Genomic DNA, 24,374 nt, shown 5'->3' on the forward strand with positions numbered 1-24,374 from the left:
GCGCATGACTCCAATAATATCATACCCTGGCAAGGTATCGATTGTTGATATGCCACAACTAGACGGGTGACAGTTACAGTCAAAATAACGGACTCTTATACTGTTCTACTCTGACCAACCGACACACAACAGACAAGCTACCACAACAAAGGCTCCTGCTTTTATTTGCTACTACAAGAGCAATGGAGCAAAGATGGCACAACAGAATACCGAGCCAGTAGATTACATCTCAGAGATACAGTTGGGGGATGAGAAGCCGGTGAGGTGCGTCTACTTTTTTGTCCTTTTTTCACAAGTCAAAATCGATATCGGTCAATTGTGATGGGTCAAAGGGGAATGGGTAGGGCAGGCAGACCAGAAGCCCAAAGAGCAAAATAGCGATGCCGATGCCGATGTAGTTGTTTTCAGGGTCTGTTATTTCCTCGGAGAGAGGAGCGATTGGGCCTCTCTGCAGGAAGAAGATCAGCACCACCCAGTAGAAGGCTACGTCATTGAAGAGAGCTGCGAGCCCGAGCAGTCCAATGGTGAGGCTGCTGAGTCGAGACGATACCTGGTACAATTTCAAGTTTGGGTTCTCAGAAGCGCCAATGATGAGCTAAAATATAAGCCCTTCTCAGATACAAGCCTACAAGTAAGGAGGAAATGCTTTTAATAGCAACAACCTTTCTTCCCCACATTGCAAGTGCTATTCGGCCACCATCAAGCTCTCCAGCAGGAATGCTATTGATAGCGTTGATCAGTAGACCAGCCCACGCCCATAAAACAAGTGGGTTTATTGATAGCTGTGTTCCTTCTTTCACAGCATCCCCAAGAAGAAGCTTTGCTGTACCAAGGAAAGATTGATCTTTTAACAAAATATTATATTATTATGCATACTTCAACTAAAAGCTGCTTATGTGCAGAGTCTAATATATTCTTGCAAAATAAGTGGAGTGCAGACAAGTACTAATGAACATCCAGAAAGAATTTCTTGAGTAGCTATGAGCTTAAGAATTGTGATTAAATACCTACCGAGACCACCAACAAGAAACGACTCATGAAATACAGTTGGATCTATCACAAGGCCAAGGCCATCACTTGGAGGTAAGATGAAACCCAACAACAAAAGAACAAATCCAAGGGAGAACCCTGCAAGTGGTCCAGCGGCTGCTAGCTTCAATAGGTCCTCACGGTTGCGGACAATGTTGACAATCCTGGTAATGGCACCAAAAGATCCTATCTACAGTAACAGAATAACACAAAACTCGTTATGGCAAGAGATAGTACCAAGCTACATGACAAAGTAACAAAGCAAACATGGATGTTATATTCATGGCCTAAACTCTGGTCTGTGCAGAAAAGCACATACAAGATTAAACATTGCTTTAATATTCATAATAACTCTGAAACAAAGCTAAACTTAAAAGGTTCAACAAAGCTCTCGTAAATTTATTTCTAGTAATTTCATGAAGCATTCACTTTTAAAGATGGAACTAATTTGTGATAATTAGATGATTTATTCTTATTCATCAAGTTGTAGTCTTGTAGACAAGTTTCATAAAAGATTTTGTAGACAAGCAATCTCTTTACCTGCCAGCTAGGAACAAAATATGGTACTCCAAGCTTGACTCCACTTTCCCTGGCAGCAAGGATATGCCCAATTTCATGGACCCCTATTATTAGCCCGGTTACCAGGGCACCAGATAATCCATCTTTTAACAGTTCAAGGTTGTCGAACGTTGATCTGGAAGATAAAGACTTATGAGCAGGTGTCAATTGTCATAGATAAATGTTTTGAGTTAATATATGACAAGGTATTTCGGAAATATATGTATTCCTTCAAACAGGGGAAACTCACAGTAATCCGTGGCTAAAGACATGGCAGTAAAAGCATACAATCATTCACATGAATCAGAATACAGAACTAATGGAATGCGAAATATAGTCACATGTATTAACAAGCCAATACAGAGCACAAGCTTTAGCATCCTGCTTAGTGTCTGGAGGGGTGCACTCTTTGGCCCCACATAAGCATTTGTAGCAATTCAACGATGATGCAAGCTAGAGATACAAGGAAAGTTATCGCCTTAATTTATTTGGCAAATAGAAACGAACAATCTAAAATAATATAGAATGATGGAAAGTGGTTAAATGGAAGAGGAACCTCGTACAGCAAATTGTCCTGCAAAACAGGTACATTCCGAAGCAGCAAAGTGAAGATGGTAACTAATCCAAATGATGCCGCAGCAAACCATTCTGGGACAGCTGAACATTTAATTAAAGTAAAATATTAGGCCCCTCTAAGAACTACCAATTGCATTGAAGGTTGGAATAAATTTTTGTTACCTGTAGTTTGAGGCTGTAATGTCTGTCTGGGTATAACTACTGCAACTGGCTTCTCATCCTCTGGGTTAACGAGAAGAAAAAGCTTATATTGATCACCAAATTTGTTCTGTTGATAACAAGGAGTCAACATCATCAAGATACTAACAGATTTCGAGAAGCACAAACTTCTGAGGGCCAGCTTTGCAAGCATCTGATTACCTGTAGCCGATTTGTGATTTTCTCATAACTCTTGGCAGGTTTACCACGCAAATTCCCTTTGAACAATACTCCACCCTTATGCAGACATGTGAAGGTAAATAACATTTAGTCATTCCAAATCGGAGTATAAATAAAATACACAGTTACTTTAAAAGCTTAGGCATATTCTGTAATAGCAGTCTTAGTTAGTCCAAGAGCAGGCCTGCTAGTAACAGCATGCATCAATTGAGTGCAAAACTGCAAATGGAGTTCTATAAACACAATTGAATAAGAAACTATTTATAAACTCTGATTTGTAGAGATGGAAAACCATGAGTTCCCAGCTATTCACCTCATAAGGCTCCTGACTTGTCACAAAAAATGTGTCAAACCCAAAAACTTGATCCTTCAGAATGTCTATTGTAGCTTTAGGAATCCTTTCAGCATCATCAAGCTGTTGCTGAAGATCATTCGTAGTAAAAAAAAAAAGACTATCAGCACCCCCTCGTACTGTGGAGTTCAGAGATATGAAATGGCAAAATAAAATAATATATTTTATCTATTCATATTGACTCTACTATTGAAGTAATGGTGAAAAAGCAGGAAGCAGGATCCATATTTCAATTTCAGCTCCCACTCAACTGATGAACATGTCGAACGACTAAAATAATTACCTTCATTCCAGGCAAAGGAGAGCCGCTAGCGACTTCAACAACTTCCACATTCTCCTATATTTAACAGATTATTAGATATGTCATGATTATATTCTAAAATGTCCAATAAGACATTAAGTTGGTGGGCATAAATTTAAAGCATACCTGCGTATCATTGGTAGTAGTGGCATCTCCATCAGTGTTCTGAACTGCATCGCTGGATGTCAGCAGTTCTGCATTCGTGGTTTCATCTTTCTTCTGGTGAGTCATGGGAAAGCTAAATATTATAGTTCAGTTACACGTTCATAGCAAGGTCTAAAAGGTAATAGGGAAGTTACTGCACTACTTTAAGTACAGGGCAACTGAGTCCCAGCACACAAGGGAAACCTACTTTTGCTGTTATGCATAATACAGAACTAATTTGACCAACTGCAAGCAAGGAGCTTACATTGTCTATATTGGAGTAACTTTCTGCAGGCCCATTTACTTCTGCAACACTATCAGCCGAAGGTGATGAAGCATCATCTCCAGACACTACATTGTCTATATTGGAGTCACTTTCTGCAGGCCCATTTACTTCTGCAACACTATCAACCGAAGGTGATGAAGCATCATCTCCAAACACTTCTTTCTCCTGGAAAGAAAGGCCAAAAATATTAATCCCTGAATTACTGCAAGATTCTGGCTTCATCAGTAACTCTAGATTTTATCAAGAGGAGCTTCTTTGCTCTTAGTGAAACTAAACGGGAGGTTGAAAATCTAAGCCTCAGTATGCTACAATAAAAATGTGATACATTGCTCATATGTGCCTGCTGAATTCAAGAAGCCGAAAGAGGGAAAAGCTAGTATGCACCTCATCGTCGCCATTGCCTTCGGGATCGGTCTCCGTCATCGCTTGGCACGCAATCCTTCGACTCCTCGGCCTTCACAAATGGATTGGAAACAAACTAATTAGGCTAGCTCAGTTGAAGGTTCCCCGCTCCCACGCAATACTACTAAAAGCAGCGGACCTGTGCCCGGCAATCGGGAGGCAGCGGAGCGCAATCGTGAGGCTTCGTGCGCGCTCGGAGCACCCGCTCCTCGCCGGAACAGTGGTCGAAGCGAGCAGGAAGCGGTGGAAGCACCCGTACGCCGCGGCGGATGCCCGCGACGGCGGCGAGGAACTCATGGCGGGCAGGCGGTGGTGGGAGTGGAGGACAGGAGAGCGCGCGCGGCGCGACCTTATCTCATCCTCGTAGGAGGGAAAATCGAAATTCTTTTATGCGGTGAGGATTTCACGCCGCACGAATGTTGAAGCATGGGCCACCACGTAGTTTTGCCCGTCCACAGGGGCATTCTTGGTAATCGCCCCCTTAGGCCTTAGCTGCCGAACACGACGAGAGGAATAGGGTTGCTCCGCCGCCGCCCGCCGGACCAGGAAGAGACCACTCGCTCCCCCATCGCTGCGAGCGGGATGAAGAGCTTCCCGGTGGCCGGAGGCCGCAGCGTCTCCCTCGCCCTCTACTCCGACGTCTCGAACAGCCGGTACGGATACGCTTCTGCCGCTCCCCGTTCCTCCTGTCCTCTTTCGTCGTCACTTGCCATGCCGTAATCATCAGCCGTGCGGAGTTTTTACTTTTATTATGGGTGAAATGAGCGGTTACGAACTCGCTGAAGATCTCTGGTGTTGAACATCTCAGGGAGCTGCTCGACTTGATGCAATCAGGGAAGCTGGAGCCGGAGGTCGCGTTCCTCAACGCATCACTGGTGAGTTACCATCTACTTACTTCGGTTGTGTTCAACCTCAACAATTTCCTAGTCGGAGTTTATGAATCAAGAAGTTCGAGGCGTGCTCTTTATTTCTTTCTGACCAATTCTAGGTGCCGGATGTGTTCCCTGTTCTTGCAGCGGCGCACAAGGCGCTGCTGTCAAAGGCGAGGGAGTCACTGACCACAAGGACTCTGCACTCTGAGCTCGTCTACAACTACTCCGGGTCGAAGCATGTGATTCATCTAGCAGCTTTTTCTTGCTTTTGCATTGTGAAGTTGGTCCAATGCAGTATGTTGACGATTTGTTGGTGATTATTGGTTACAGATTACAGAATCCCTGAAACGATGCGGGATCTCTGATGACACGACGTACATCCTTGCAGCTCGTTTTGATGCTTCAGACGAGGAGGTATGATTTAGGATGAAAGTCTTAACTTACTGAATTATGGTTTGCAAACAGATCAGTTGCATGCTGCTATGATAATTTGGAATTTAGAGCCTGTTGTAAGCTGTACCCAATCCTGAAACAAACCTGTAATGGTTGGCATTGACCTTGTGTTTGGTTCATATACTTGTGATCATGAGCGGGCAAATTGGACTCTAGTTGAAGTGTTAATTACTCCAGTGTTCAGGCTCTACCCCGAATTAGATTTACATGGATGGATTTGCAATATGTCTATCACCCCGCTTAATGAGAAATCACAAATTAAATTCTCATGTGCTGCTGGTTGCTGTAACTCTGTATAAAGTAAAACAGGTAAGTGTTTGAACCATGATTAATATTTCTTCCTCCAGAAACCCCAAGCTTCTTTGCACTCTATTTGTTGTGCCTTCAGTTGAGAGCTTCTGGTGTTGACTTAAAAGTTTTCAATGAACTTCAAACTTCATAGTCTTTAAAGTACTTATTACTAAGTACCGACTGTTACCATAGCTGCAAACACTGACATTTTTCATCAAACGAAAATGCTGTAAGAAGTTTTCCCTATATTCTACAAAATGGAAATAGCAAAAACAAATCGGTACAGTATGAACATGTGTGCTTACTGTTACCTTACAGAGATTTGTTCATAATAATACCGAAATTACCTGTCCTGTTAGTAGCAGAGCTGCAGAAGCTAGCTGCAGGGCTTTCTTGAAGAGCTGGAGTAGCACATGTCCCTTTCAATTCATATCACTATAAATCTTCTGTAAATGGTATGTAAAAGAATCGAACTACATAGTGTACAATTTGTACCTTGCAGTGCTCTCTAAATAAGGTACTGCTGTATGCAACCTTGAATTTGGCTGTGCATGCTCCCTTTAGTTCCATGTCAGTTTTTTTTCTTGTGCTTGTATCTGTGAGTTAGTTGTTATCCTTCTGAATGGAGGAATAATTACTGAAGCGACATTCGCATCATGGCAGATGAAAGCAGTGGAGAAACTCATCAGTGGCACCAAGATTGATTTAGGAGAACTAGAAAGTAGAGCAAAGCAGCCACAGATCCTGAAGGTTTGTTAATGAACTTGATCGTATCTTATGGACCGTATGGTTCTTATAACAACTATACATTCTAACTGAGATCATATTGGTCTTTACTTCTATTGGCAGCATTACAAGATACCTCCCCAAGAACTATTGATATCTACACTGCCCGACGCAATTGTATGCAGGATTGCTGCTCGAGATGCTCTCTGAGGCCTCAACGATTATTGTGACGATCCCAGCACTGAAGTTTGAGCTCGATCTCTGCGCCTTGGCATTCATAAGATAATGTAGTTTGGAGAAACGAGAGATGTGTCAGCTCTCAACCACATGTATGGCTGCACCGCTAGAGTTGGATATCTGTAATGCCATTTTATTCACATCCCTGAAAGCACCCTGGAAGCATACCGTGCCCCCCGCCTACTCTCCTCTTCCTGTACACTGTACGCCACGATCAAGACACATGGCCCTGGCAGGCTTGGCTACGAATTGTGTGGCTCCATGTATTTCATGGCTGGATTCTACATATATATGTCCCAATCAGGTCTAGGTGAGATGTACGTATATCAGTACCCACACGTAGTATAGAGCAGAGCAATGATGTTACAGCCTTCGTCGTCACCTGCGGCAGGTGTGGAGGGAGAATTTGTCCACTGGGCCCATAGGCAACAGAATGCTGTGTGACAAGCTGTTCATAGGGGCCTCACGACATGTACGGAATCAGGCGAGTTCTTTGATCCGAATTGTAAACAGCCACACAGGCGAGTCCTTCGATCCGAATCAGATTTTCTTTGAAGGATCGGAATCAGATTGTTTGGTGTACCTACTTAAGGGCATAAGGGAGTATCTGTCTGGTACATGCAGCATTTTTGATAATACGGAGGAGAGAGAGGAGAAAATGAGGTCGCTGTTTCACGAAACAGCCATCTCACAAGCTAAAACCGTCTCATTGGCTTCATAAAGCTAAAATTGTCTCATAAACTAAAGTTGCACGAGTTGTTTTTGTTGTCGTACTATTTATAATATTTTGTTTTTCATTCATAAATTAAGTGATATGGTATATTATGAGGAAAAAAGAACAATTTATTTGTAGAGGTTGTCTATTAAATCATCTCGAGATGATGTGTTGTTGTATGAGACCGTCTATTAGACGACTTTAATGTACTTGCTCTAAGTGTGATTGTGCATGCGCCGTTGTGTCATCGTGTGTTATGATCGTCACTTCAACAAAATCAGATGTAACATTTGTTCGCATGCTTACCCTCGTCGCGTCGACAAAAGAAAATGGAGGACCTGACAGGCGGACACTACCAATCTAGCCCGGAAAATGGCATGTACGTGTCAAAAGGATAAAAAGGGCCTGTTTTAGAAAAGAAAACCCTACAGTTGCGTTTGTCTTTTGTCATAGACTGGGCCAAAAACAAATGGGCCCTTCTGTTAAGTATATTCGGCCTTCTCAATTGTACTTTTTAGAACGTGGGCTCTTATGGGCTGTACAGTATTTTTTTTTTTTACCCCTCTCAGTTTTCTTTTTGTTTTTTTGAAGTTTGTGTGTTCCACTTCCACAAGCCTTGATGCGCTTAGCATACATTATGCCGATTTTCCTGTATAATTTATTGGCAGATTAAACATTCAGGGCCATAATAGAAAAGGTATGGTTGTATGGTACAGTTGTAAGCTTGGTTAGATGCCGCGCTACATGATGTCATCAACTCGTTACGATACATAAACATATGCCATACTATTCCTTTGTTATTTTTCCTCCTAAAATCACATCCTTTCCAGTAATATTCCTTCATTTTGTTTTCATGTTATCATTTCGCTCGAATTGGTTACCACCTCGATTCTGCAATAGATTATAGAATCCAAGCTTGCAAACTACAAAGTGCAGAACTGCAAGCAAACTTCATTGAAGTTTCTGCTGCTGGCTTGGTTTTCTTTATACCCCCTCCATCCTAAAATATATAATATAATTAATTTAATAATATTTATTTTATAATATAAATATTAGTAATTTTTTATAGATTTGATCAAGTTTGAAATTGTTTTGCTTCTTGCAAAGTGAGAGTTGCGTTCACTTTTGGACGGAGGAAGCAGGACATAGGAGTATTTTACTACTACTCAGCATCGAAAGACATCCTGGGAATATACCCTCCTCGACATACGCACGCCACACAAATAAATATTTTTAGCAAGATTCTTCTCCCCTGGGGCGATAAAAAAGACTCAATGATGAGCTCTTGACCATGCCGACTAAAACAAAATCGCTTTCTTGTATGAGCATTATGTCTGTAAATAATTTCTTACAGCATTTTTTTTATCAACTATGACCACCCGTCTAGTTGGAAGTTGTGCATTCTTGGACATCTTGGTTGATAAAAAAAAAGCCCAGGGGTCAAACTCTACGATTCGAGAAGTTTTAAAGAATGTTTAATTTGCAAGGTACGTATCAAATCAATAATCCATAATCTTATTCCCTACCTATATTTTGATGGGTATAGGAATTGCCTATCAAATCTTCTTTTGATTTCACCATAACACCTTTTGGCAAAACTGTCTATCCTCGTATTGACTCTGTCCTGAAATATAAGAGCACGGGGCAGTAGCTTTCAAACGCTGTAAAACTTATCATCCAGCCTTGTATTGAGTTGGTTCATCTTTTGTGTCGGATTAAACATGTTTTTCTCTACCAATATTCACAGCCAGATTTCACTAGCAGCCTCGCATTTGCATGGAGGACAGAGTTTGTTGCTGTTGGCTGTTGCCCAGGAGTGGCGTTGACCTTATCTTTCTCTTCCTGCAACAGCTCAAGTTTCCAAGAATTTCCCCAAAAGTGAGGCACTCAGGTCCCTATATTTAGAAATGTGGTCAGTATTAAACCAGGCACAATTTCAGCTCCACACTTGCCCATCACTGAAGATTGTGTGCGCAAGAGCTCAAAGATCACCTGATCCCCCGTCCCCCCACAGTTATTGCAAAAAAAAATTGCAATTTGGCCGCCGGAAACCACTCGCTCATCAAGGCGAGGAGGAGATGAGATCTTGCAGCAGAGAGCATATGCCTCGCAAAGTTCCCAGCCCCGCCGCTTCCCTCCAATATTCCCCTCCGCCGATGGAATATCCCCGCAATTCCAACCCAAACCTGTCTTCTTCGTTTTTACTCCTCCCGCTTATATACGCAACGGCGAGCTCGCCCTCTCCCACGCTGCGACGCATCATTACGCAGCTGGGCCGTGCACGCTTGCGCAAACCGGAGGATTGCCGCTCTGTTCTTGGTCTCCTCCTCGGGTGCTGGCGGCGGGAGCAATGGCGATTGGCGGGAAGCAGATCAAGGAGGACCTGGAGGAGGCGCCGCCACTGCTCCTGGACGAGGCCGCGCGCCCGCGCCGCGTCGCGCTCTTCGTCGAGCCATCGCCGTTCGCGTAAGTCCCCCCCTCGCCGGACTCTGCTCTGTTACTACAGCATTTTCTTTTCTTAGTTGGGTTATATCATTATATGGGGGTTAGTTCTTGACCCTGTGCACATTATTGGCTGGATCCATGAGATTGTCCCCGGAAACGCTGAAAGATTTCGCTTTGAGTCAGCTCTGACGCTATGTCCTTCCTAGCTCTTCTTGGTTTGGGGAAAAAGTTTGGGTCTTTCTTGGGGTTCGTGAAGACAGTATATTTGTGGTTTAAGATTTCATCAATTTAATGTCACGATTAAGAAAGAAAATAGTTGGGCTTAGTGGGATTCATCAAGAACGGCGAAGGAAACCTCAGTGAATCGCAATACAAAATCAGTTATAGTGCCTATCAGAAAAGGAATTTGTGCTTTGTTAAATACTCCACTTAAAGTCTTAAGACATCTAGGCTGAATTTTCATGAAAATGTTCTCACTATCGGAACTAACTCTGCATCTTTCATGTTTGCAGCTATATCTCTGGGTATAAGAACCGGTTCCAGAACTTCATCAAACACTTGCGTGAAATGGGAGATGAGGTACGGTTTTGCTTTCCTTGCCATTTGGTGGGGGTAGAAATGAAGTCATGGTTTTCAGGACAAAATCAGAAGGGTTAAGGATAGCAGATTAGTATGTGTAGCTCAATTTGGTTTTGTTGTGCATTGCGCAGGTCATTGTTGTGACCAACCATGAAGGAGTTCCCGAAGAATTTCATGGTGCCAAGGTTATTGGCTCATGGAGGTAAGCTTTTGAGGATGTTTGTATGAACTTCTCTCTTAAATATCATTAGCAATTAGGCTATGGAGACCAAGTTATTCTTGCTGTTGTTCAAAAAAAATGAAACAGGAACACCTAACAAAGCTACAATAAGAAACATTAGCATCTGTATGAAGTGGAGAATTAGTCCAAGCATGGAGCATTTGTAGGCTATGCTTTTCCTGAAAATATATACGCTTGGGAACCATTTTTTATACTACTGCATTCAGGTTGTGTGGTTTTGGACATATTCAATTAGTTATAACTGAACCGATAAGTGACGACAGGTACAGGTACAATAACTCACCTATTGGTTACACAATAAATTATGTTAAAAAACAAACCTGAACTTGTTGCATTATTGAACAATAATACTCAATCATGCTGCCATGCTGGTTAGATTGGAAGCATTTTATTATTTTTTTATTGAATACATGACCTGTAGTGCCTTTTAGTGGCAGAACCTTATGCTTACAGATGTGTTCTCATCCTTGGCAGCTTCCCATGTCCCATGTATGGAAAAGTCCCGCTTTCGCTGGCACTCAGTCCTAGGATCATTTCGGAGGTTGCAAAGTTCAAACCTGACATTATTCATGCATCTTCGCCTGGAATTATGGTAGCTTTATTTCGAGAATCAATCATTAATTATCGAACCTTTCCAATTATTTGTTGCTGAATATGACTAAAGTCCATCTCTCTTTCAGGTTTTTGGAGCTCTTGCTATTGCTAAGCTTCTCAGCGTGCCCCTAGTCATGTCCTACCACACCCATGTCCCAGTGTAAGCTAACTACGAATTTTACTGCATACAAACAGAGGTCCAGGTTAATTTGCATGTCCGCTGAATCATATTTATGTTTTTCGCATGCAGATACATACCGAGATATACATTTAGCTGGCTTGTCGAGCCCATGTGGCAAGTCATAAGTAAGCATTCTAGTCACACGTCACCTCTGCTTTCCTGAGGAGCCAGCCTGTATGTCAGTATGCGAAAAGAATACTGATTTAGTCCTGTTATTCTCAAATAGGATTCCTTCACAGAGCTGCTGATTTAACCCTGGTACCATCTGCTGCTATCAGCAAGGATTTTGAAACTGCTCAGGTTATATCAGGTTGGTTGCTGTCTGTACGAGTCATGTTTGGTGTTCACATGCTTGTATTCCCTGATTCCTTCTCATCTTATGTTGTTAACAATGTGCTTTCCCTCCTAATCCAGCTAACAGAATACGCCTTTGGAACAAAGGTGTTGATTCTGCAAGCTTCCATCCCAGATTTCACAGTCACGAGATGCGAATTAGGCTAAGGTGATCCCCTTTATCATTCCTTCCTGAACTTGTTTGAAGCGAGCGTTTCTTCCTGAATGTTCTATATACAGCAGGTCGATATAAATTGTTGACGCTTATGTTCATATGATGCATTCTTTCAGTGATGGGGAGCCTGAAAAACCACTCATAATTCACGTCGGGCGTTTTGGGCGTGAGAAAAATTTGGATTTTGTGAAGATGTAAGCTATCGTCTTAATTTGTTTTTTTTTTGCTTTTTTATATTTGATTGTTAACAAACATGATGCATCTGAGTAAACTGGATACAGATACCACATTTATTCTCTTTTGCCTTGCATCATATTCATTGGCTACTACTTGGAACTAATTCGTGTTATGATTGATCAGGGTAATGGATAGGTTGCCTGGAGCAAGAATTGCATTTATCGGAGATGGACCATACAGGTATAACCAATGCGAAGTCTGTTGCTTTTATTCCTCTCTGATGTTTTCGTCCAGTTCATGTGTCTCAGCCTCAGTCAGCATGTGTGCTGCTCATGCTGTAACTGGCTCAGTCTTTAAGCTAATTTACATAGGTGAGGCTTTAAGACAAATTTGTTGATATGTTTTCTGCAATTACTCAACAGGACGGAGCTAGAGAAGATGTTTGAGGGGATGCCAGCAGTGTTCACCGGAATGATGCAAGGCGAGGAGCTCTCTCAGGCATACGCCAGCGGCGACGTTTTCATCATGCCATCAGAGTCTGAAACGCTCGGCCAAGTGGTCCTTGAGTCCATGTCATCGGGAGTCCCCGTCGTTGCAGCCCGTGCTGGTGGGATCCCCGACATAATCCCGGAAGATCAGGAGGGCAAGACCAGCTTCCTCTTCACCCCGGGCGACCTGGACGACTGCGTGGGCAAAGTCCAGCTGCTGCTGACGAACAGGGAGTTCAGAGACAACATGGGGCGGACGGCCAGGGCCGAGATGGAGAAATGCGACTGGCGGGCGGCGTCGAAGACGATCCGCAACGAGTTCTACAATGCCGCCATCTGGTACTGGCGGAAGAAGCGTGCGGATATGGTGCCGCCGCTGCAGTGGCTGGCGCAGATGTTCCTGCCGGCGCCGGAGGTCCGCCGCATCACACAGTGCTGATGCCTCCTCTTGCAGCCATGATCCAGACATGGATGGAAGGACAGATGCATATGCATTCCTTGTAAATTTCATATATATAGTGCAGTGCCGATAGGTGAGATAGTTCATCGTTTTTTATGGAAATTGGAGTTGCTTAGACTGTGATTGGTGTGGCAAGGCCATCGGTTGCATGTGTGTTTGTGTAGTAGCAAAACAAAAATCAGAAATGTGCTATCTTGATGGACATTGTAGATTGTACTTCACATGTAAAGATCATGATCACGCCATCAATGCATGAAGATGCTGTTGTGCGGTATAGCAGCTGATTGCTTTTTTAGATGATTTGCAGTTCATTGTGTTGTGTCGAATGCATTTCATCTACAAGGTTAACAGGTATGTATATATATTTCCTCTGCAGAATTTTGTTCTACTAATGAGCAAGGATTGGTTTAGTATCTTGGGATGATGCAAGCTCGGAGCGGATGCTTCATGACGGTGGTGAGATCCACGGTATCCGCCATGTCGACGGCCTCCCCATCCGCCGCCGGCAGCCACTCGATCTCGCTTACCATCCTCGCCACGACGAAGTAGTAGGCGTGGTGCGTGCCCAGCGCGTACCCGGGGCACATCCTCCTGCCGGCGCCGAAAGGCATCATCCTGATCTCCCTGCTCCCCGTGATGTCCACGCCGCACCCCTCGCCGCCGTCCAGGAACCTCTCCGGCCGGAACTCGCCCGCGGCCGTCCACACCGCCTCGTCGCGGCCGATCTCCGCCACCATGAAGTTCACCTCCGCGGCTTTAGGCACCGTGTAGCCGCCGATCTCCGCGTCGCTTCGCATGCCGTGAGGGATGAGGAAGTGGGCCGGGGGGGTGCAGGCGCAGGCCCTCGAGCACGACGGCCTTCAGGTACGGGAGCGCCTGGAGGTTGTCGGCGACGTCGAGCTCGGGGTTGCCTCCGGTCACCTCCTCGTATACCTTGGCCTGGACGCCGGGGTTGTTCACCAGCTCGGCCATGATCCACTCCACCAGGGTCACCGTCGTGTCCGTCCCGGCGTTGAGGAACTCGGAGCAGAGGCTGACCATCTCGGCGTCCGTGAGCGGCCGGTCGCCCTCGTCGGCCACCCGCAGCGCGAGGAGGGACTCGGCGTAGCACGGCGGGCGGTCCTCCTGGCCGCGCCGGCGCGCGGCGTGGATCAGCGGGGTGAATATCTTCTCATCCAACCTCCTTCGCACGGCCACGTGCGCCGCCCACCGCTTTCGGAAGAGCCTCTTGATGAGCGGCGGGAAGAACGCGAAGACCGGGAAGGCGGTGAAGGAGGCGAGCACGTGCCTCTTGATGAACCGCGCGCCGAAGCACATGTACACGAGCAGCTCGAACATGGCGCGCCGCAGGAAGGCCTGACCGTGACGGCGCCCGCCTCCTCCGAGGAGCCATCTCCTTGGCCGCGCGCGGCGCGGAGGAGCCTGGCGACGAGCGAATCGCCGGCCCACCGCCTCGCCGGCGCGAAGAGGCCGACGCGGGCGCGGTACAGCGCGTTGGCGGCGAGGTTGCGGTGGACGAGGCGCCAGTAGGGCCCGTAGGGAGCGGTGTTGATGTCGCCGGCGCTGAAGAGCGGGTCCGGATCGACGAGCGGCGGGCGGTCGGCGATGGTGGCGCCGTCGCGGACGAGGACGCGGTGCGCGAGGCAGCGGTCGGCGACGAAGACGAGCGTGCCGAAGAGGCGGATGGAGATGACGGGCCCGTGGCGCGCGTGCAGGTCCCGCAGCAGCGGGGCCAGGTCGAAGATGGATCGCCGCAGCGCCAAGAAGTTGGCCAGGAAGACCAGCGCCGGCGGGCCTGGAGGGAGCCGGGCCTTACCGCTGACCGCTGAGTCGTCGCTGCGGCCACGGCGGCAGCGAAGCTAGAAAAGGAGCGAGACGGAGAGGGCGATGAGGCAGCAGAGGAGGGGTGCGCGAGGCCAAGCCTACGACCTCCATGGCCGGCTGCCGTTAGTTGCACCTGCTCGGCTGTGAGCCTTTAACTTTGGGCGAAGCTAGAGCTGAAACCAGGGGTGCACTACTACACACTATATTACATATACCAGTTTTGATGTTGATCCTCACAATCTTGGTCTCCTGAGTGCTGTCCGCGGTACAATCTGAAAAAACAAGAATCAATAATAACCTACAACTCAGCGAGCGTGAGGATGACAGATTTACCATTATATCAAGCAGTCGTAACCATAACTGCCTCCACCACCAGCTTTGGGATGTCGCTGCAGCCAGGGTGGAGCTAGAGCTGAAACGAGAGGTGCACTACTTCACCATTCTCACGTTGCCACGCTGGGCGCCGGGGGTGCACACATAGTCAATGTCGGATGGTCAGCACATAATTTTTCTTTTCTTTTTTTTTTTTTGCCATGGGTGCATATGCACCCTCTACGGGCCACGTAGCTTCGCCCCTGCTTTGACTCCACGGAGCTCCGGCGTGTCATCACTGTCAGTGCTGCAGATGGATCAGCTCATCTTGAGCTCAAATGGCATGATCTTTTGTTCTAAAGCACTGAACTGCAATATGTAGTTTTTTAAAAAATATTGGCACCATTCAGCTGTCGTGAACTGCAATGTGATGGATCGATCATCTATGAGTCGCTGACTCGCTATCATAATTTACACCAATTGCATGTTACATTGGCCAAATCAGATAAATATTAATAAGGATTAGGAAGTCTCACCCTGAAACTGAGATTTAGCTATAGTGGCTTTAGGATAAGCATCTCCCTAGTACATACAGTTCATTCAAAAACTTCATAGCAGAATGAACAAGGAATCCAAACTTGCACGCAGAGTAAAGGTAAGGAATAAATAATCGTAAGCTGAAGCAGTTTTCAGCGAAGTCGTTGTAGTATAGTGGTGAGTATTCCCGCCTGTCACGCGGGCGACCCGGGTTCGATCCCCGGCAACGGCGAATGTTTTTTTGTCCTTCTTTTTTTCTTTCCTTTTTGAACGTTTTTGTTCATAGCCATGGATACTTGCGCGCCGTAACCGAACACCACTGGGCTGTGGAAGCCCAAGTTTTTTGAGGGCCTGCTTATTATCAGCCCACGTAGCAACTAAACCAGCAACTATATATATTATGTGGTGAGGAATTGTCCTGTTGTGCTCGAGGAGATGGAAGTGTGCGGCGTTCCTCGTCTCATTGGAGAAACTAGGCCCACAGGAACGCTTAGAAGCAGGGTGAAGGAATGGTGCTCCACATCATTTATATGGAGGGGACGAGAAGGAAGCACACACTCACTATGTTTCAAAATATAGTTATGTTCAGATTATCCTAAATCAAATAATTTCATATCATGCCAAGATCGAGAAGGCTCATGGAAGTAAGCAGAGGATCACGCTTTGAGAAGCTTGCGAGATGATGTTTGGTTTAAACCCAATATTATACATGTTATGTTTGGTTTAAACCTAATATTATCACACCTAAGTTCGATTGTACTGTAAAGTACTTCTCCATTCCAAATTATAAGCCATGTTAGGTTTTTGAGACTAGACGCATAGTTAAATAGAAAACCAAAATAACAATTTTAAACAGAGGGAACATTAGACAAGTCACGCTCTCACTAACCTTAGTTATAACAAAGCTAATGCCAATCTTCGCCACAAAGCACAACTTTGGATCAAAACTCCTAGGACCTGGCTGTTGCTTCGTTTCCCCTTGCCATGACAAAGGTTGCTTACTTGGTATACCTTTGCAAGCCCTAATTTCTGAGCGTGCCCGTTCGCTGTCGTTGTTCGGAATCCCGACCACTCGATCGACCAGGGTTCTCAACTGCCACCCCCTTTCGGCACGCCCTGCGTCCGCTGGCCATCTCCTCATCTGACGATGAGAACTCGGCTTCCAAAACCTGCAGGAGCACTTCCCTTTTTCTCCTCCTCGACGATTCCTTCTTCCTGCCACACGCAAAGTCTGACCAGCACATGACGTTTTGCGATCAGACATTAGCCACGCGCATCAAATTTCCTTTTCGACACACAAAGTCCCTGCTCAATCACAATCAGCTCGAAGTGCATGCTTATGGCCTGACACTTGCAAAAGCTTCATTAGGTTATGCTCTGCTGCTTGATCGCGTCTCCCAGCTCAATCAGGCAACATTGCTGGCTGGTGTGAAAGTGTGAACTCGCCCTCTGGCGGTTTGCTTGGCCTTTCCCGATAAGGTTAACCTCGAGAGGTCCAAACTATGGCCTTCCAAGTTGCCCCATCTCCTCTCCTGGCCATAGGGACATGTGACGTCAGCCAGCTCCTCCCAGCAAATCCATCTGCTAGCTTTGCTCAATCATGCGTCGCCACTAGTACATGATATCAAAAATCCATCTGCTAGCTTTTCTGTACTTGGTTGATGCTGAAATCAGGCTAGATGGATGGATGGATGGCAAAGAGGAAGCACGACGTCTGTGTCTGGTGTGTGTGTGATCTCTTGTCGGAGTAGCTGTGCCCGGGCTTTGGCTGTGGAATCACTTTCTCCGTGCTGTAGATCGTGTTGGTGTCTGTTCATCGCCGACGGAGGGAAGCGGGAACAGGGACTGTCGAGGGTCAAGGACCAAAAGAAATGTTGCCCTGAAGAGTGGAAGCAGGAACAAGGGCTGTAGATAACACTGTACACAACATGGAGTCATGAACTAAGATGATGTACTGAATTCTGGATGCACAAGGTTCATTCTGGCATTGCAACGAACTGACGAACCGCGCTCTCCTAGCGACACGACGGTGACTATTCACTCTTGGGGAACTACTGTAATTGTAGCACAGCCTACTCCAACTGCTGTGAAATACTAACCAACTCTCTTATAGTTCATTCTTTTTTTAATTACACAGTATAACTTATACACTCACAACACACGCACACTCATCCCTATGAACACACGTACGTAAACTCTACCCCTATGCAGTGGCGGAACTAAGGGGGCTGGCAGGGGCCATGGTAAACTTAAAAAATAGAAAATCAATGCATAGTATATAATTAGTTGATGATGTTAGATCAAATTTCTATAGAAAATCAATGCAAAACTAAAAGAAAGACCGATTTTTCTTTGGTAGAATAGACTATTTCGTTCCCGAGCTTTTAGTTAAGGGTCAACTTCATCGCTAAACTTTTTAAAATGACTGTTTCAGCATGCAGCTTAATTTAGTCCTTCATTCTACGTGTCTGGCCATGTTAGCATACCATATCAGCATCCAAGTGTTCCTATTTGTGTAGCAGCAACATATATTGGTTCACACATACTTAAGATACCTCTGTATGTTTGTACGCGTAAATATATTCGGATCAATTCCTGTCGGTATATACGGACAGGGGTACCTCCTGCTAAGGTGTCCAGACCCTTAGCGTCTCACTGTCGCCTCACAGGAGGGCGCGATGGTGTCAGGCTCCGGCGTGTGCGCCAAGCGTATCATGGTGGACGCGCGCCACCATATGCTCGACCGCCTATCCTCCATCATCGTCAAGGAACTGCTCAACGGCCAGAAGGCCATTGTAGTCCACTACGAGGAGATCTGCCTCTCTGCGGGCCTAGCCCGCCAGAAAGTCATCTGACAGACTGTCCACCCTGGTGGACAGAGGGTTTTCCAAGCCCACACCCTTATCCTTTGGGAGTCGGGGCATGCGGTCCGGACCTGGCAGCTGGGAACGTGGTCTCCAGACCTCCCCCCTAATCTCATATAGGTCCGACGCCCCCCACGTGCCCATGAGGGCAAGGTACTTGGGGATGGCCTCCACAGACCCGTCCGGCGCCGCCACGTGTGGGAGCCAGACCCCTATGGGTCTGTCTCTCCAGCTGGCCTCGGGGGCCCGGGCCCCCCTATTTCCTCCGGGAAGCGGTCCGGCGCCCCCACGTGCCACCAAGGTGGCAACTCCTGGGTCGGCCCTACCATGTGCCCGTGGCAGAAGGCCCTCCGCGGGACGCCAGCCCAACAACCGCATTAAATGCGGGTAAGTGGGCTGTGCGTGCCCAAGTCAAAGCATGGTCTGCCCAACTGATACCACGATAAGCCCGTCTATTACCGAGACGGCGCGTCACTGCTCCGCGCGCGGGCAGACGGCGTGTAGTCCCATCACGGCACCGCGCGCGTAAGTAATGATGGCCTGCTGCAGGTGAGCTGAGGCGTGCGCTGTAACAGAGCACGCGGAGGCGACGGCGCGGCAGGGTCAGCGCAGCTTCTACATCTGTCAGAGAGTCCTGACCCAACAATGGCAGCACGGCTTCCACTGTTAGGTAACACTGACAGCAGTCACTGTGCCGGCAAGGCGGCACACGGCCATATCTTGGCTGTAGATACGCACATCAACTTCCCGACAGCGAGGACTACGGAGAGGAGCTGGAGATGAAGATCTCCATATCTCTTGTAGAATAGGCTCCTGTTGGCCGAGCCCACCTGTCGGGGCCCTGCACTGTGTAAGCGCTCCGTTTAGTCTATAAAAGGGAGAGTGTACTCGTTAGAAAGGATGATCTTAGACACACCTGAACATACATCCTAGATTCACAAGCTTTCCCAAGCTCCCACAATCAATACAGCACCCAAGTGGACGTCGGCCCAAACCACTCTAAAATCCTTGTGTCTTTCTTGCACTCATCCGCCCATTGATCAAGCGCTCCTAAGTTCCCTCCAAACCCATCCTTAATTAGGATTAGGCGGGTGCATTCCGCCACCCGGCTGGAGATTTCCTCCGACAATTCCTTTCCTTAAAAATCGTACATTATTTTAGTTTCGTCAAGATGAAAATTCTATAATGACCAAATTTATGAAAATGTTAATTTTTTTATGAACCATAGCTGACTAGATATGACGAGACGTGCCAATATAGCATGCCATATAGGATAAAGGATTCAATTGAGTCTCATGGATAAATTTGATCACGGAAATAGTCATTTGGAAGTTTAGGGACGAAATTAAGCTTCGGTTGAAAATTTGAGAATAAAATTGACTATTCTATTCTATTCTACTCTATATATTTGTCCGGTCCCCCTTAAATTTTCTCTCCAGTTCCGCCACTGCCCCTATGAGCATTTTCGAAGACTGGGCCAGCAAATCCTCGAGATTGATGAACCACAGGCGCCTTGCTCTTGACGGAAACGTCGTATACCACTAAAAGCATAATCCGTTAAATCCAAAAAAAATTCGCTTCCACGGGAAGTCGAATTCAGAACATAAGGTGCTACTAAGACTCCTGTAACCATTAGTCTACGGACCCTTTCGTCTCAAAGGCTCCTGTAACCATACGGACCCTTTCGTCTCAAATAGTTCATTCAATCCTTGGATTTATTAGATGAATAAAAGTTATGCCGTTTTCGTTAGGTATAGATGTTTCACTTACGCTTTCACAACGTAGCCGGGGAAATTTACCGACTCCAGAGCAGTTTCTTATGAGCGGCCAACTGGCCAAGACTGCGACGGCTGAAAAGAACCTGAAAACTTACCGGTTAAGTGTCTGCAAACAACAAAAAGGATGTGGACTCTAAAGTCCCTTCCAACTGAATCAACACCAAGGGATGTTCGGCACGGCGTCTCCCAGCCCTCTTCTTAGTTCCGTAACACTCAAGCTGCTCGTAAACGACAGATTACATCGCCTGGAGCACTTGCAATACGGTCAAAAAAATCACCATCAAAAGTTTATTCCGTCGACGAGAAAAAAAAAGGCATTTTGGCTGTTCATATCAATAAACTGGATTGTTCACCAAATCGGGTGAAGTGAGCCATCAGAAGCTCTGAAAGTGACATTAAGTGCCAACTTGCCTGAAGTTCAGACTTCAAGCTCAGCAAGCCAGGAAATAGCCACATCACACCAGAAGCTTCTGTGCAGCAGTGCCTCCATCATCAGTGAGTGCCCTCTGCTCTGCAACTTGCAAAGGGTAGGGGCACCAAGGCACAGAAAAGCACAGGCACCCAGAAGCTGGCTGCATTTGGCTTGGCTTCAGAGAGCAATCCTGTCAAGGATCTGCTTCATATCTGTGGATGCCTTTCCGAACAAGGGAAACAACAGGGCCAAAAAGAAATTGCAAAAGCTAATGCAAAAGATGGGACGGAAAAAGCATGAGATGCCAAGGTAGTGGAACTCTGACTCATTGCCAATCTCATACCGGGGTTTGGTGGAGCTAGCATCATCAATAGAAAATATCACATAGGATTGAATTGCACACAAACAATGCAGGGTCAATCCACAGATAAAAAAAAGTTAGTTCCTAAAAAATAATGAATCTGCCAAGCAAAAGTTGACTAGATGAGCAAGACAAGTAGTAATGCTGAATGACTCATTGCAAACTAAGTTCCGTTTATCCGAGAAAACAAAACTCATCCAAACACAAATTTGGGCGGGCACCAATAGGTAAATTGATTACTGTGGATAAACATGTCTGGAGTACAGAATGATCTGAATCCTCAAACCCTCAATATAAGGCATCAGTTCAGAAATTCAGAATCAGATGTCACCAAAGGTTACCGATACATCAGCTGACCAGACGAATCTAGAACTCGGTTCTGCTCATCCATCTCGAGCAAAAGCAGGATCCATGATTGAATGCAGTCCACTTCATAAGCATGTATGACCTCTGCTCAGCAGTCAGCACTACCACTCAAGTAACCTTCTGAACATATCAAGGCATCAAATTCCTTGTTGAAGTTCTTTTCGTTACATTCTCAGTATCACCAACAATTATGGACCACCATAGCACGAAGATCCCCTTTCTGTTATGCTCCGAACAATTCCCACGACTAATTACTTCAATACAGGTACTGAAGCTACAGAAAGACCGTATTATACACTAGACATCTGATCCATGGTGCGCAGTGGATTGCTCCTAAAACAGCATGCTCTGGTTGCCAACCAGCTGATCATGTAGAGGGCCACACTGCAGACCTTGATCTTGCAAACCCATCCCGAAAGTTGGCATCACAGGAGTCCGGCTTGGTGAATTGAAGGGCAAATTCGCAGTGCTATGCTGCTTGACGTCTGCTGTCAATGAGAACTGGCCAACTGCTGTGGTTGGAGCTGATGTGTTCGACTGGTTGGTGATCAGAGAGGATTGTGATGGCGAGGGAGGCCGGTCATCCGTCAAGTTAACAGTTGTGATGTCATGAATGCTTGATCTCCTCTTATCCTTGCCTCCGGAGTTGAGCCTGATGAAGTACTTCTGCGCATGACTGGCAACTTGAGTAGGTGTCCTGGTCTGAACGAAGTTGCGGGATATGTTCCTCCAATCCCCCTTGCCATACTTCTTGAGGCCCAAGAGAAACAACCTGACCAAAGAACAAACATGATCTTGTTCAGTAACTTTTTGATTAATTCTTTGCTTCACCTTGTTGGAAGTATACTAGCTACTGGTAAGGCCTAAGGCCATCTTACATCAAGCTACATGACTGTCGAAGAGAGTCAGATCCTACTCGAAAAATAAAATTCTCCGGATTAAATGCAATTAACTGTTGACAGTTGAATAATTGCAAGTTGCAAATCTACCATGACCAGCCAATGATGTAAAGCCTATTGAATGATGGTGAATTCAACTATTCAAGAAGGACAATCTCGCTAGTCTTCTGCATGACGCAGAGCAATCGCTCTCGGAAACACAGAAGTCGTCTTTATACTCACTTGTGCTCCTCCTCGGTCCATGGCACGCCCTTCTTCCTCTCCTGCTCCGGCGTGCGGCCGGGGTGCCGCTTCCCGCAGCCTCCGCCGAACCGGTACCCGTGCCTGAAGTCCCCGGGGCCGCCGCCGCCATTACCGTCCCACTGCAGGGTGAACGAGCCGGCGGCGCCGCCGCCGCCGTAGAACGGGAAGGGCACCATGCCGTTCTCGATCTGCTGGACGTCGACCTCGAGGCTCTTGAAGTGATGGACGACCTCGCGGACCGTTCTGCCGGGGATGGCCCGCGCCACCTGCTCCCAGTCCGGGCAGCGCAGGTCGAGCCCGGCGAGCGCCCGCTCGAACTGCTTGTTCTCCTCCGCCGTCCAGATGCGCACAGCCGGATGATACCAGCTGTTCCGCGAGGCTATGTGGTCCATCGGCGGCAGCACCTCCATATACGTTTCGCGCATCATCTCCTCTTCTTCTCCTCCTTCCTGGCCGCAGCTCAGCTCAGATCACTGTAGGAATCACAGGACTCAAAGGTGAGCTTTCTTTTTTGCTTTTTTCGGGCATCTCGGAACAAGATAAAGATTCCAAGAGCACTGTAACAATTAAAGGATTTCTTCTCTCTCTCTCTGAACAGGAATTCTTGTCGATGCAAATCAAAAAAGATGAACATGAGATTCGAGGAGATATCGGGGTAAAAGGTGGAATCTTTATGAGCGAAAACTGGAATCAATTACGAATAGCTTGATTCTCGTCCTTGAAAAAAAGTGCCTTTAAGACCAAATTAGATTGGACTCAAGAACACCTTTGAACCGACCCCCAAACACAATCAGAATCGTGATTCCTGCGACCCCAAATCACATATCCCTGAACAATTCGATCACCCGCAGCCAAAAATTAACGAAACCCCCGCACCTAATCCAACAAAACAGCTAATAATTTCCAACAAACCCCACACCAAACTGCTTCGCCAAACGGCACAAGAAAACGCCAGACCCCAAGCAAAGCAAAAGAAGCAAAATTTCACCTGGATAGCGCCTCTTCTTGATCTCCCGTGGTAGGCTAGCCCCTGGCAGGAGGACAAAAAGCGATCCGCCTCGGTTCTTGCTCAACCTCTCTGAGGATTTGTTTTTCCTTCTCCCAGCTCTCGAGCTAGCTTTCCCTGAGCACTAGAAAAGGGATAGCGATCCAGAGGGGGAGGGAGGCAGGTTCTTGAGAGTGTCAGCCGGCGATTGGGCCGTGGCTTGGAGCTTGTGGCCGACTTTTGCAGTATTTATATACTACCACCACTAGGATACCCGTGTAGCTAGGCCGCATATATGTGCGTGCGCACATACACGCATGCACACTTGGAGTTGTTCTTGGCTTCCCTCGCCTTTTACCTCCACTACCGCCTACTTGGCCCAAATTCTTTCCCTCTAATTGGACCTTCTTTGTTTCATAGTATTTCTTACTACACTTTTGCTTATGATAAAAAGCATATATACAAAAAAAGGATTTGCACAACCATAGATGGCTAGTGTCGACGCCAAATGGTAAAGGAAAACACAAAAGCTCAAGAGACTTGATATGCATACGCCGGGCTGGTGTGTCAGTGACTTCCACTAGTGTTCTCTCAGAGCCATTTTTTAAAATCTAAGAATAGCTGTTTGTTCAGCTAAAAAAATACATACAATTATAGTTCATTGCTGTGCGCTTTAGTTGCTTGTGCCATTTTGATTAGTTGGGGGCGTGGAAGTGGTCGAGTTGTGGCATTATTCTGTTGTTGTTTGTGCAGAAGGAGATGGGGATGATCGGTCGCCGTTGACAAGTAGCCATGGCTTT

At 46.4% G+C, this 24,374-nt stretch overlaps 4 protein-coding genes, 1 non-coding gene and 1 pseudogene across 9 annotated transcripts; 3 read left to right on the plus strand and 3 right to left on the minus strand.

Annotated features, from left to right (window-relative positions):
* Positions 1-5: 5 nt before the first annotated feature.
* On the minus strand, positions 6-4,382 carry LOC112893534 (probable zinc metalloprotease EGY2, chloroplastic). 5 transcript variants are annotated; one of them, XM_025960922.1, is made up of 13 exons: positions 4,166-4,382; positions 4,009-4,078; positions 3,694-3,789; positions 3,321-3,410; positions 3,177-3,230; positions 2,855-2,962; positions 2,524-2,598; positions 2,326-2,431; positions 2,151-2,244; positions 1,570-1,723; positions 1,012-1,219; positions 663-823; positions 6-550 (listed from the first exon to the last, which is right to left on the minus strand). In XM_025960922.1, exons 1-13 carry the CDS (start codon positions 4,321-4,323, stop codon positions 290-292), a joined length of 1,635 nt encoding a protein of 544 aa, XP_025816707.1. In that variant the 5' UTR covers positions 4,324-4,382; the 3' UTR covers positions 6-289. The 5 variants fall into 5 exon arrangements, with proteins under 5 accessions (XP_025816707.1, XP_025816706.1, XP_025816704.1 ...); XM_025960921.1 differs by having other exon boundaries at positions 3,321-3,413; XM_025960919.1 differs by having other exon boundaries at positions 3,604-3,789.
* An 87-nt stretch (positions 4,383-4,469) lies between these two features.
* LOC112893537 (EKC/KEOPS complex subunit TPRKB) lies at positions 4,470-6,893 on the plus strand. Its single transcript, XM_025960924.1, has 6 exons — positions 4,470-4,679; positions 4,835-4,901; positions 5,015-5,137; positions 5,229-5,312; positions 6,306-6,392; positions 6,492-6,893. The coding sequence occupies exons 1-6, from the start codon at positions 4,609-4,611 to the stop codon at positions 6,576-6,578; spliced, it is 519 nt and encodes a 172-aa protein (XP_025816709.1). The 5' UTR covers positions 4,470-4,608; the 3' UTR covers positions 6,579-6,893.
* A 2,226-nt stretch (positions 6,894-9,119) lies between these two features.
* LOC112893536 (sulfoquinovosyl transferase SQD2-like) lies at positions 9,120-13,269 on the plus strand. The gene is made up of 11 exons (XM_025960923.1): positions 9,120-9,786; positions 10,278-10,344; positions 10,476-10,546; positions 11,060-11,177; positions 11,266-11,339; positions 11,430-11,485; positions 11,587-11,670; positions 11,775-11,862; positions 11,985-12,062; positions 12,229-12,285; positions 12,468-13,269. The coding sequence occupies exons 1-11, from the start codon at positions 9,671-9,673 to the stop codon at positions 12,970-12,972; spliced, it is 1,314 nt and encodes a 437-aa protein (XP_025816708.1). The 5' UTR covers positions 9,120-9,670; the 3' UTR covers positions 12,973-13,269.
* Positions 13,243-14,928, minus strand: LOC112892810 (annotated as a pseudogene).
* An 898-nt stretch (positions 14,929-15,826) lies between these two features.
* TRNAD-GUC lies at positions 15,827-15,898 on the plus strand. The gene has a single exon. It is a non-coding gene; the product is annotated as a tRNA-Asp (tRNA).
* A 5,379-nt stretch (positions 15,899-21,277) lies between these two features.
* LOC112894354 (transcription factor DIVARICATA-like) lies at positions 21,278-23,818 on the minus strand. The gene is made up of 3 exons (XM_025962037.1): positions 23,578-23,818; positions 22,569-23,062; positions 21,278-22,219 (listed from the first exon to the last, which is right to left on the minus strand). The coding sequence occupies exons 2-3, from the start codon at positions 23,015-23,017 to the stop codon at positions 21,781-21,783; spliced, it is 888 nt and encodes a 295-aa protein (XP_025817822.1). The 5' UTR covers positions 23,018-23,062; positions 23,578-23,818; the 3' UTR covers positions 21,278-21,780.
* Between the last annotated feature and the right edge of the window lie 556 nt (positions 23,819-24,374).

The sequence above is a fragment of the Panicum hallii genome, chromosome 5 (assembly GCF_002211085.1).
Source record: "Panicum hallii strain FIL2 chromosome 5, PHallii_v3.1, whole genome shotgun sequence".
Lineage (NCBI taxonomy): Eukaryota > Viridiplantae > Streptophyta > Magnoliopsida > Poales > Poaceae > Panicum > Panicum hallii.

Coding starts and splice junctions, on each gene's coding strand:
- LOC112894354 (XM_025962037.1), bottom strand. CDS start 23,017: ATGATGCGCGAAACGTATATGGAGGTGCTGCCGCCGATGGACCACATA. Junction 22,220..22,568: donor TGGACCGAGGAGGAGCACAA/GTGAGTATAAAG, acceptor TTCTTTGGTCAG/GTTGTTTCTCTTGGGCCTCA.
- LOC112893534 (XM_025960918.1), bottom strand. CDS start 4,323: ATGAGTTCCTCGCCGCCGTCGCGGGCATCCGCCGCGGCGTACGGGTGC. Junction 2,245..2,325: donor ATTACAGCCTCAAACTACAG/GTAACAAAAATT, acceptor TTAAATGTTCAG/CTGTCCCAGAATGGTTTGCT. Junction 551..662: donor TTGCAATGTGGGGAAGAAAG/GTTGTTGCTATT, acceptor AAATTGTACCAG/GTATCGTCTCGACTCAGCAG.
- LOC112893537 (XM_025960924.1), top strand. CDS start 4,609: ATGAAGAGCTTCCCGGTGGCCGGAGGCCGCAGCGTCTCCCTCGCCCTC. Junction 4,902..5,014: donor CGTTCCTCAACGCATCACTG/GTGAGTTACCAT, acceptor GACCAATTCTAG/GTGCCGGATGTGTTCCCTGT. Junction 5,138..5,228: donor ACTACTCCGGGTCGAAGCAT/GTGATTCATCTA, acceptor TATTGGTTACAG/ATTACAGAATCCCTGAAACG.
- LOC112893536 (XM_025960923.1), top strand. CDS start 9,671: ATGGCGATTGGCGGGAAGCAGATCAAGGAGGACCTGGAGGAGGCGCCG. Junction 10,547..11,059: donor AAGGTTATTGGCTCATGGAG/GTAAGCTTTTGA, acceptor CATCCTTGGCAG/CTTCCCATGTCCCATGTATG. Junction 11,178..11,265: donor CATCTTCGCCTGGAATTATG/GTAGCTTTATTT, acceptor TCTCTCTTTCAG/GTTTTTGGAGCTCTTGCTAT.